At 53.5% G+C, this 12,191-nt stretch overlaps 1 protein-coding gene across 1 annotated transcript; it reads right to left on the bottom strand.

Moving 5' to 3' along the window:
- Nucleotides 1–1,473: 1,473 nt before the first annotated feature.
- On the bottom strand, nt 1,474–12,077 carry bop1 (BOP1 ribosomal biogenesis factor). The gene is made up of 16 exons (XM_079748804.1): nt 11,806–12,077; nt 10,824–11,003; nt 10,508–10,609; nt 9,917–10,071; nt 9,688–9,805; nt 9,083–9,184; nt 8,425–8,649; nt 6,980–7,141; nt 6,650–6,730; nt 6,498–6,567; nt 6,225–6,357; nt 3,660–3,840; nt 2,850–3,141; nt 2,211–2,295; nt 2,016–2,123; nt 1,474–1,800 (listed from the first exon to the last, which is right to left on the bottom strand). Exons 1-16 carry the CDS (start codon nt 11,929–11,931, stop codon nt 1,647–1,649), a joined length of 2,274 nt encoding a protein of 757 aa, XP_079604930.1. The 5' UTR covers nt 11,932–12,077; the 3' UTR covers nt 1,474–1,646.
- Between the last annotated feature and the right edge of the window lie 114 nt (nt 12,078–12,191).

Below are 12,191 nucleotides of genomic sequence, written 5' to 3'. Positions count from 1 at the left end.
TTCACCACCATAGTTCGCTAGATGGAGAGGCAGACGGCTGCTGGCAGCATCGCGATATTTCACCACCATAGTTCGCTAGATGGAGAGGCAGACAGCTGCTGGCAGCATCGCGATATTTCACCACGACGATGTTTAGAGGGTCTTCTGGAGCGCAGTTCTCTGTTGAACACTGAGGTGAGTTTAGAGGACCTTCTGGAGAACAGTTCTCTGTTGAACACTGAGGTGAGTTTAGAGGACCTTCTGGAGAACAGCTCTCTGTAGAACAGTGAGGTGAGTCTCTTCTCTTTCTAAGGGACGTCAGACTCCGGGCCACTAAGTCCTGAACAAAGTCTTGAGTCTGCGGATCGCTGCGGTAGTGACGGAGGTCTGAGGAGGTGTTGTTACACGGAGCTGTTCCTGGTTCTTCACATGGGGGGTGGAGGTATGAATGAGGGGTGGAGGAGGTGAGGGTGATGGGTGGAGGAGGTGAGGGTGGGGGTGGGGGAGGTGAGGGTGAGGGTGAGGGGTGGAGGTGGGGGAGGTATGGGTGAGGGGTGGGGGAGGTGAGGGTGAGGGTGGAGGAGGTATGGGTGAGGGGTGGAGGTGGTATGGGTGAGGGGTGGAGGTGGAGGTGGTATGGGTGAGGGGTGGAGGTGGTATGGGTGAGGGGTGGAGGTGGGGGTGGAGGTGGAGGTGGTATGGGTGAGGGGTGGAGGTGGTATGGGTGATGGGTGGAGGTGGTATGGGTGAGGGGTGGAGGTGGTATGGGTGATGGGTGGAGGTGGTATGGGTGATGGGTGGAGGTGGTATGGGTGATGGGTGGAGGTGGTATGGGTGAGGGGTGGAGGTGGTATGGGTGATGGGTGGAGGTGGTATGGGTGATGGGTGGAGGTGGTATGGGTGAGGGGTGGAGGTGGGGGTGGAGGTGGAGGTGGTATGGGTGATGGGTGGAGGTGGTATGGGTGATGGGTGGAGGTGGTATGGGTGAGGGGTGGAGGTGGTATGGGTGATGGGTGGAGGTGGTATGGGTGATGGGTGGAGGTGGTATGGGTGAGGGGTGGAGGTGGTATGGGTGATGGGTGGAGGTGGTATGGGTGATGGGTGGAGGTGGTATGGGTGAGGGGTGGAGGTGGTATGGGTGATGGGTGGAGGTGGTATGGGTGATGGGTGGAGGTGGTATGGGTGAGGGGTGGAGGTGGTATGGGTGAGGGGTGGAGGTGGGGGTGGAGGTGGAGGTGGTATGGGTGAGGGGTGGAGGTGGTATGGGTGATGGGTGGAGGTGGTATGTGTGATGGGTGGAGGTGGTATGGGTGATGGGTGGAGGTGGTATGGGTGATGGGTGGAGGTGGTATGGGTGATGGGTGGAGGTGGTATGGGTGAGGGGTGGAGGTGGGGGTGCAGGCTTTATGATTGATATTTGATGTGGTGACGTAGATATTGTCCTGACGTAGAACTGACCGTGTTCAACACAAACCAGCACACGCACTGAGAAAAACGGAGCTTTATTAAAAACAGAACAGCCGACAGAAGACATATGACATGCTTGGTTGCCGGGGGCGACTAGGTGAACAGCCCGATGGTTGCCGGGGGCAACTGGGGGATGAGACTGATGGTTGCCGGGGGCGACCTGGGGAAGGGGACGAGGCTGATGTGGTTGCCGGGGGCGACTAGGTGAAGAGCCTGATGGTTGCGTCAGCGCCACAGGAGAAGAGCCAGGGTTGGCTGGGGTGAAAGGTCACGTCCAGAACCCCGAGGTCATTGGTCACAGCGTGACCCCGGAGTACCTTCACAGGGACGATGAGCGGGTTCTGGAGCAGGTCGCTGGGCGAGAGAGACACACAGGGCTTTACTATAGAGAGAGAGGGGTGTGTGTGTGTGTCTGCACGTGTACATACAAATGTGTTTGTGTGTGTCTGTGTGCGTCTGTAGGTGTGTGTGTGTGTGTGTGTGTGCGTCTGTATGTGTGTGTGTGTGTCTGTAGGTGTGTGTGTGTGTGTGTGCGTCTGTAGGTGTGTGTGTGTGTGTGCGTGTCTTACTTGTACACGGTCCCGTGACAGACGATGACAGAGCCGTCGTCAGAGGCGGAGGCGAACAGCGGGTAGCTGGGGTGATAGGCCACGCCCCTCACCGCCTTCTTATGGTGCCTAGGCAACGCATCACAGCAGTTAGTTACCATAGCGACCACACAACCTCCTCCATCAGAACACATGAAGACCAGAGGTGGGGCTTACCGGAGCATCTTGTAGGGTTTGGTTGAGAGGTCGAGGTCGAACCAGGCCAGACGGCAGTCGTAGCTCCCGCAGATCACATTGTCCCCTGGAACACAGGCACTGGTCAGACTGGGAGCACTGGTTGGACTGGGAGGGGACTGCTCTGACTGGGAAGACTGGGAGGGGACTGAGAGGGGACTGGGAGGACTGAGAGGGAGTTCACCTCGACTCTGCATAGAAACCAATGCACAGCCACCATTGAATGTTGTACGTCCTGGCACTTGTACATTGCACTTATTCAAGGTACTTAATTGTGTAGCATCTACAGTAGCTGCTATCGCTGCTTTACACGGGGAATGGGTTAGCCTAGCGATTGTAATACTTGCACTTGGTTCTATGAACGTCTTTACTGTACCGACAGCGATACATTGTTTCACTTCTTATGACAAATGTACTTATTGTAACAAATGCACTTATTGTAAGTCGCTTTGGATAAAAGCGTCTGCTAAATGCCCTAAATGTAAATGAGAGGGGACTGGGAGGACGGAGAGGGGACTGGGAGGACGGAGAGGGGACTGGGAGGAGACTGGGAGGGGACTGAGAGGCTCTGAGGGTCAGGCCGAGCTGTGATTGGTTACCTGCCGAGCTGTGACTGGTTACCTGCGGGGTGCACGGCCATGCTGGAGATCCACTTGGAGTTGGCCTGCAGCTTCTTGGTCATCTCCTGCTTGATGAGGTTGTAGACGCGGACGGAGCGCTGCGTGGCCACGAAGAAGTAGGGCCGCAGCGGGTGGAAGGATACGCACTGCACCAGGCCCTTGCTGCGGCGGAACGGGTTCTGGCTCCGCCTCCGGCTCACCTGGTGCACCAGCACCTGCAGGTGGCTGGAGGGCTGGGGCATCACGGAGGACAGGTAGTCGCCCTTAGAGTGCCACACCACCTGCTGCACCGCCTGGTTGACACACACACTGCTAGTTAACACAACTAGTTAACACTACTGGTCAACACACACTGCTCGTTAACACTACTAGTTAAAAATACTAGTTAACACACTACTAGTCAACAAACACTGCTAGTTAACACGACTAGCAGTGTGTGACTAGTTAAAAATACTAGTTAACACACTACTAGTCAACACACTACTAGTCAACAAACACTGCTAGTTAACACTCGTAGTTAACACTACTAGTCAACACGCACACTGCTAGTTAACACTACTAGTCAACAAACACTGCTAGTTCACACTACTTGTTAACACACTACTAGTCAGCACTACTAGAGGCCTTAGAGTGCCACACCATATGCTGCACCGCCTGGTTAAACACACTACTAGTTAACACTGGTAGTCAACACACACTGCTAGGTAACACTACTAGTCAACAGAAACCCACCCTGCTAGTCAACACACCCACACCACTAGTGAACCCACCCTAACTAACCCACCCCTAATCTCCATGTGTGCGTGTGTACCTTGGGATGTGTGAGTCTCAGGCGTACGCCCTGGCTATGCTCCTCCCCTTCAGCGGTCGTCCAGACGACAAGCTCCTCCCCCTTCTCTTCTGGCGGCTGATAGGAAGAGAGGAGTTGCTCGGTAGAGCCAATCAGCAGCCGGTCGCCCAGGGAGGGACACAGCAGTAACACGTCACAACCACTAGAGGGAGGGAGGTAGACAGACAGACAGACAGACAGACAGACAGACACATTAGTGAGGCTCTGGACGCCAGGCTTCTCTACAACATGTCCACAAGTTATGGGCAGTCTACCCTAGCGAGTTGGGTGGGTCTAGTGGGTTAACTGTTTTCCTTGTTCTCTTCCCTCCTCAACCCTCCCTTCCCCTCCTCCTCCTTCCTGCCTCACTGCTGATGACTTTGTTACCTACTTTACCCAGAAAGTAAAGGACATTAGCTCCTCTTTTATCACTGCCACCGTCCTCCCTCGCCCGACCCCCACCTCTGTCTTTACCCAATTCATCCCTCTCACCTCAGACGAGGTCAACAGAATTATAACATCTAACCATGCCACCACCTGCCCCCTTGACACTATCCCTTCCTCCCTCCTCCAGGCTGTGTCAAACGACATCCTGCCATTTCTAACCGCACTTATTAACTCCTCCCTCACTTCTGGCATTGTTCCAACGCCTTTCAAGACTGCCAGAATAAAGCCTCTCCTCAAAAAACCAACGCTTGATGCCACTGACATCCAGAATTACAGACCGGTATCTCTTCTTTTATTCCTCTCTAAAACCTTGGAACGTGCCGTCGCTAACCAACTGTCCTCCTATCTCTCATCTAGCAACCTGCTTGACCCTCACCAGTCAGGCTTCAGAAAAGCACACTCCACTGAGACGGCTCTCCTCGCGGTGACTGAGTCCCTCCGGGCGGCCAGAGCCTCGTCCCTCTCATCGGTTCTCATTCTCCTTGACTTGTCTGCAGCATTTGACACTGTGAACCACCAGATCCTCCTCGCCACTCTCGCCGAGCTTGGCATAGCTGAATCTGCCCTTTCCTGGTTCACGTCCTACCTGATGAATCGCACTTATCAGGTAACATGGAATGGCTCCTTGTCCAAACCTTGCACACTTGATACAGGTGTCCCTCAAGGCTCGGTACTGGGGCCTCTTCTGTTCTCCCTCTACACCAGATCTCTGGGCTCTGTAATTACATCCCACGGCTTTTCCTATCACTGCTATGCTGACGACACTCAGCTATTTCTCTCCTTTCCCTCATCTGACAAAGCCCTGATTGCAACACACATATCTGAATGTCTGGCAGAAGTCAGCACCTGGACAACTGCCCTCACCTGAGGCTTAACCTCAACAAGACTGAGCTCCTCCTAATACCAGGGAAAGATTGCCCACACATGGACTTACTGGTCACTGTTGAGAACATCACTGTATCTCCTTCTCCAACTGCCAAAAACCTTGGTGTAGTGTTGGACAATCAGTTATGCTGCACCGCAAACATCACTGCGGTGGCCCGATCCTGCAGATTTGCACTTTACAACATCCGCAGGATCCAGCCCTTCCTCACAAGGGAAGCAGCTCAGCTTCTAGTCCAATCACTGGTCATCTCCTGCCTCGACTACTGCAACTCGCTCCTGGCTGGACTCCCTGCCTCTGCGATTAAACCCTTGCAGCGCATCCAGAATATGGCAGCGCGCCTCGTGTTCAACCTACCAAAGTTCTCACATGTAACCCCCCTCTTCCGAGACCTCCACTGGCTCCCTGTAATAGCTCGCATCAGATTCAAGATGATGGTACTGGCATACAAGGCAGTCGATGGAACTGCCCCTGCCTACCTCCAAGCATTAATAAAGCCACACACCCCAGCTCGATCCCTCCGCTCAACTACCTCAGCTGGACGTCTGGTACCGCCATCGCTAAGAGCAAGCAAAGGTCGATCAGCAAAGTCACAACTTTTCTCTGTTTTTGGACCTCAGTGGTGGAACGAGCTCCCTACCGATGTCAGGACCGCAGAGTCGCTCACCAGCTTCCGCAAAAGACTCAAAACTCACCTGTTCAGAGTTCATCTCGACTCTGCATAGAAACCAATGCACAGCCACCATTGAATGTTGTACGTCCTGGCACTTGTACATTGCACTTATTTAAGGTACTTAATTGTGTAGCATCTACAGTAGCTGCTATCGCTGCTTTACACGGGGAATGGGTTAGCCTAGCGATTGTAATACTTGCACTTGGTTCTATGAACGTCTTTACTGTACCGACAGCGATATATTGTTTCACTTCTTATGACAAATGTACTTATTGTAACAAATGCACTTATTGTAAGTCGCTTTGGATAAAAGCGTCTGCTAAATGCCCTAAATGTAAATGTAAATGTTAGTCTAGTTAGGCTAAGGGTTAGTCTAGTAAGGCTAAGGGTTAGTCTAGTAAGGCTAAGGGTTAGTCTAGTTAGGCTAAGAGTTAGTCTAGTTAAGGCGGGGGTTAGTCTAGGCAAGGTGGGGGTTAGTCTAGTTAAGGCGGGGGTTAGTCTAGTTAAGGCGGGGGTTAGTCTAGTTAAGGCGGGGGTCTCTTACACAGCGACGGCCACCAGACAGACCGCTGGGTTGGGGTTCCAGGCGACGCTCCTCACGGCTCCGCCCACCTGGACCGTCTTCACACAGCGGGAAGAGATCACCTCCCAGAACCGCACCGTGCCGTCATCACTGCCTGCAAATACCCACAGGACATGAACACATCCCAACCTGCAAATACCCACAGGACATGAACACATCCCAACCTGCAAATACCCATAGGACAAGAACACATCACTACCTGGAAATACCCACAGGACATGAACACATCACTACCTGAGAGAAGCCACTGGCCAGTTGGAGAAACACTGATGGAGCGAATCAAGCCCGTGTGACCGCGGTATACCTGGAAAACATAAACACACAAATATATGACATACAAATACATGTCATGCATATATATATTACGTGTGTGTATGTGTGCGTACCAGTGACTGGGTCGTAGGGAAGGGCTGAAGGTCTTTGGGTTTCGGAAGCTTTGGAATCAAATCCTCTGGATTCACATTGACCTGAGAGAGAGAGAGAGAGAGAGAGAGAGAGAGAGAGAGAGAGAGAGAGAGAGAGAGAGAGAGAGTTAACTCAACCATATTTCTAGTCGTCTTCAGTAAGCTGCAGTGTGAACCAACCATGGCGTCCTCCTGGCCCACGGTTCATACGAGCCCTTGGGTCACGCTCTCCCCCACGGCCTGACGCTCAGAGCGAGCCCCACGGCTCCCACCTCACCAACAGAGGTGTGAGTGTGTGAGTGCGTGCGTTACCCTCATCTTCCTCTGCCGGGGACACAGGTAGAGGTCCAGGCACCTCTCGAAGCGCTCGTGGATGAAGCGGGAGTACGAGGGCACGGCGCGCAGACAGGAGAACTTCCTGGGCAGGTACGACGTCTTCCTGTCCTCGGGGTCCAGCTGCTCCCAGGCCAGACGCTGACACACACACACACACACACAAACACCGAGGCGTGAGTGTGCGTGGTGGTGTATGTTGTCGTGTGTGCGTGGTGGTGTGTGTGTGTGAAGTCTAGGTGTTGTCATGTGTGTGTTTGTGTGCGTGTCTGTGTGGTCAGTGTCGTCTTGAGCGTGTCTGTCTTTGCGTGTGTGTGGTCTAGGTACGGCAATGTGTCTGTCTGTGTGTGTGGTCCTGTGTGTGTGTGTGTGTGTGTGTGTGTGTGTGTGTGTGTGTGTGTGTGTGTGTGTGTGTGGTCTCGGCGACCGTGTGTGTGTCTGTGTGTGTGGTCTCGGTGTGGTCCTGTGTGTGTGTGGTCCTGTGTCTGTCTGTCTGTGTGTATGTGCGGTCGTGTGTGTGTCTGTGTGTGCGGTCTCTGTGTGGTCCTGTGTGTGTGTCTGTCTGTGTGTGTGTGCGTGGTCTAGGTACGGTCCTGTCTGTGTGTGTGCGGTCTGTGTGGTCCTGTGTGTGTCTGTCTGTCTGTGTGTGTGTGTGTGTGGTCTTGGCGGTCGTGTGTGTGTGTGTGTGTGCGGTCTCTGTGTGTGTCTGTCTGTGTGTGTGCGGTCCCTGTGTGGCCCTGTGTGTGTGTGTCTGTGTGGTCTCTGTGTGTGTCTGTCTGTGTGTGTGCGGTCTCTGTGTGGCCCTGTGTGTGTCTGTCTGTGTGTGTGCGGTCCCTGTGTGGCCCTGTGTGTGTCTGTCTGTGTGTGTGTGGTCCCTGTGTGGCCCTGTGTGTGTCTGTCTGTGTGTGTGTGGTCCCTGTGCGGCCCTGTGTGTGTCTGTCTGTGTGTGTGCGGTCTCTGTGTGTGTCTGTCTGTGTGTGCGGTCTCTGTGGCCCTGTGTGTGTCTGTCTGTGTGTGTGCGGTCCCTGTGCGGCCCTGTGTGTGTCTGTCTGTGTGTGTGCGGTCTCTGTGTGGCCCTGTGTGTGTCTGTCTGTGTGTGTGTGTGCGGTCCCTGTGCGGCCCTGTGTGTGTGCGGTCCCTGTGCGGCCCTGTGTGTGTGTGCGGTCCCTGTGTGGCCCTGTGTGTGTCTGTCTGTGTGTGTGCTGTCCCTGTGTGTGTCTGTCTGTGTGTGTGCGGCCCCTGTGCAGCCCTGTGAGTGTGTCTGTGTGTGTGCGGTCCCTGTGCGGCCCTGTGTGTCTGTCTGTGTGTGTGCGGTCCCTGTGTGGCCCTGTGTGTGTCTGTCTGTATGTGTGCGGTCCCTGTGTGGCCCTGTGTGTGTCTGTCTGTGTGCGTGCGGTCCCTGTTCGGCCCTGTGTGTGTCCTACCTCCTCCTCGCTCAGCAGGTACTCCGGGGGGGGGTTGTACGACTCCTCGTGTCCCGGCAGCCTCAGCTTGGGCGCCGGGACGTGCATCTTGTGGCGTCCCAGGACGGCGTTGGGGTCCTCGCTGGCCCACAGGTCGTAGTAGCGCCCCGCCTCCTCGTCCCGCTGCTCCTTGGAGCGCCGGGGGCGGATCCAGCCCATCTTGATGGCGTGGACCAGCTTGGACACCTGACACACACACCGTCGAGTTACACACACACACGGTCCAGTTACACACACACACACACCGCCGAGTTACACACACACACGGTCCAGTTACACACACACACACACCGTCGAGTTACACACACACACGGTCCAGTTACACACACACACACCGCCGAGTTACACACACACACGGTCCAGTTACACACACACACACACCGCCGAGTTACACACACACACGGTCCAGTTACACACGGTCCAGTTAGACACACACACACCGCCGAGTTAGACACACGCACACACACAGAATGCGGAGTTAGACACACACACACACACACACACGCACACAAGAACACACAGCCGCGTTACACACACACACACCCCAAGCCCACCTGACCCCTCTAGGGTCAGAGGGTCTGGCCCCGCCCCCCGGGGGGGTCCGGCCCCCCCCCCCTACCTTGGCCTTCTCGATCAGCGAGGGGATGAAGCTGCGTTTGTCCTGGGGTCGGTTGGTCACCGGGTGGATCATCACCTCCCCGCTGAAGAACTCCACCGTGGGCTGGAACACAGCAGACACCCGTTAGTGGATCCCCCTCTCGCTCTCTCTGTCTCTCTGTCTCTCTCCTGGTTAGTGTCTCTCTCTGTACTGGCTAGTCTCTCTCTCTCTCTCTCTCTCTCTCTCTCTCTCACTCGCTCTCTCTCTCTCTCTCTCTCTGTCTAGGCTAGTGTCTCTCTCTCTCCAGGCTAGTCTCTCTCTCTCTCTCTCTCTCTCTCTCTCTCTCTCTCTCTCTCTCTCTCTCTCTCTCTCTCTCTCTCTCTCTCTCTCTCTCTCTCTCTCTCTCTCTCTCTCTCTCTCACCTGGTACTGGCTAGTGTCTCTCTCTCTCTCTCTCTCTGTCTCTCTCTCCAGGCTATTCTCCTTCACCTGGTCCTGGCTAGTGTCTCTCTCTCTCCAGGTCAGTGTCTCTCTCTCACCTGGTACTGGCTTACTGGCTAGTGTCTCTCTCACCTGGTCCTGGTTAGTGTCTCTCTCTCTCTCCCCAGGTTAGTGTCTCTCTCTCACCTGGTACTGGTTAAAGTTGACATCTCCAAATTGTCCTCTCTGCAGGCGGTGGACGAGGTCCACCTGGTCGTCTGTGAGGACGATCTCACTTCCGGTCTGCTTGTCCGGGACGGTCCGCCTACACACAGGAAGCAGGTATTAGTGTGTGTGTGTGTGTGTGTGTGTGTGTGTGTGTGTGTGTGTGTGTGTGTTATGAATAATAAGTATGCATAAACAGAGGAGCTCTCACCAGTAATCAGGGTTCTCCATCTTATCCAGGAAGTCATCGAGTTCATCCTTGTTCCTGATTGGCTTGAGGATCTTCTTCCCGTCCAGGTCGTAGCCAATGTGAGGGAAGTCCTTGTACCATTCCATGGGGATGTTCCCGACCGTGTTCCTGATGTCCTGCAGCCACAGAACACAGAATATCATCAATAACCCAACACCATCATCAATAACAACATATCATCTTTACAGTGGATGTGATTTACATCACCTTTACAGTGTGGGTGTGATCCATCACCTTTACAGTGGATGTGATCTACATCACATTTAGAGTGTGGACGTGATTCATCACCTTTACAGTGGATGTGATTTACATCACCTTTACAGTGTGGATGTGATTCACCACCTTTACAGTGTGGATGTGATCCACCACCTTTACAGTGGACGTGATTTACATCACCTTTACAGTGGATGTGATCCATCACCTTTACAGTGTGGATGTGATTCACCACCTTTACAGTGTGGATGTGATCCACCACCTTTACAGTGTGGATGTGATTCACCACCTCTACAGTGGATATGATTAACATCACCTTTACAATGGGTGTGACCGTACCTCTTCGTCCGATGAGTCGTGGTCGTATTCGTCCGTTTTGTCCTTGAGGAGGGCTCTCTCCTTCTCCGTCATCCCCCTCTCTTCTCCTTCCTCCAGCGTCTCCTGAACACAGGAGCATCAGTATTACCACCAGTAGTTATCATGCTCACGCACACACTAACCCGTAAACACACACACACTAACCCGTACACAAACACACTAACCCATACACACACACACACACACACACTTACCCGTCCACACACTAACCGGTACACACACTAACCCTCAATCGTCACCTCTCGTATGATACCGTGGTATTCTCGCTCCTCCCCACCTGAGAGTTCCCACCGTCGGGGTCCACTGCGCTCCCAGGAACACCTTCCTCTTCCTCGTCCTCATCCTCATCGTCTTCCTCACTGTCGCTGCCGGATTCCTCGAGGCCGGAGAACAAACTCTCCTCGCTGTCCGAGGAGCCCTCGAGAGCCACAGAGGAACCCTCCACAGCCACTGGGAGCTGGGGACATACACATACTGGTTATACTGGGAGCTTGAGAGACACTGGTTATACTGGGAGCTAGAGACATACTGGTTAACAGACTGAGAGCTGGAGACACACACATATTGGTTATACTGGGAGCTGGAGACATGCTGGTTAACATACTGAGAACTGGATACATACTGGTTATACTGGGAGCTGGAGACACACACATACTGGTTAACACACTGGGAGCTAGAGACATACTTGTAACACACTGGTTAACCCACTGTTCACAGTAACATTAGAGGTCTTATCTAGTAACCACTATGTTTAAAACAAGACAAATTAGGGGACCGGAGACTGGTAATGGAGCTATGAGCAGACTGGTAACGGAGCTATGGGCAGACTGGTAACGGAGGTATGGGTAGACTGGTAATGGAGCTATGGGCAGACTGGTAATGAAGATATGAGCAGACTGGTAACGGAGCTATAGGTAGACTGGTAACGGAGGTATGGGCAGACTGGTAATGGAGCTATGGGCAGACTGGTAATGAAGATATGAGCAGACTGGTAACGGAGCTATGGGCAGACTGGTAACGGAGGTATGGGCAGACTGGTAACGGAGGTATGGGCAGACTGGTAACGGAGTTATGGGCAGACTGGTAACGGAGCTATGGGCAGACTGGTAATGGAGCTATGGGCAGACTGGTAATAGAGCTATGGGCAGACTGGTAATGGAGCTATGGGCAGACTGGTAACGGAGGTATGGGCAGACTGGTAACGGAGGTATGGGCAGACTGGTAACGGAGGTATGGGCAGACTGGTAATGGTTCCTCACCAGTTCCTCCTCCTCATCCTCCTCCTCGGCTCTCCTCTTCTCCGGGGTCTTGCTCCTCTTCTCCGGGGTCTTGCTCATGGCGGCCCGCGGCTCTACTTTAGAGTCCTGGTCGCTTGTTGTCGGCATGTTGTGTGTCTCAGTAACGGGTCACACTCACAACACTCCGCCGACAGCCACACCGCGGACAACGTGGGACAGGGTCACAGTTCAGACGATACACTTCCGGGTTATCCGGAAAAGCATGTGTTGTCCAACGTAATATTAAAAATTAAAATAAATGCAGTTATTATAATACGAGACTGGGTTTCCCAAGATTAATTGTTGTGAGGTTTTAAAAATATTTAGATTTAGATTAATAAATATATTTTTTTTGAGACGTCGACGTC

This window comes from Pollachius pollachius, assembly GCF_949987615.1.
Source record: "Pollachius pollachius genome assembly, chromosome: 13".
Lineage (NCBI taxonomy): Eukaryota > Metazoa > Chordata > Actinopteri > Gadiformes > Gadidae > Pollachius > Pollachius pollachius.
The sequence above is the reverse complement of the archived record's forward strand: the minus strand, read 5'-3'. Positions and strand labels throughout refer to the sequence as shown.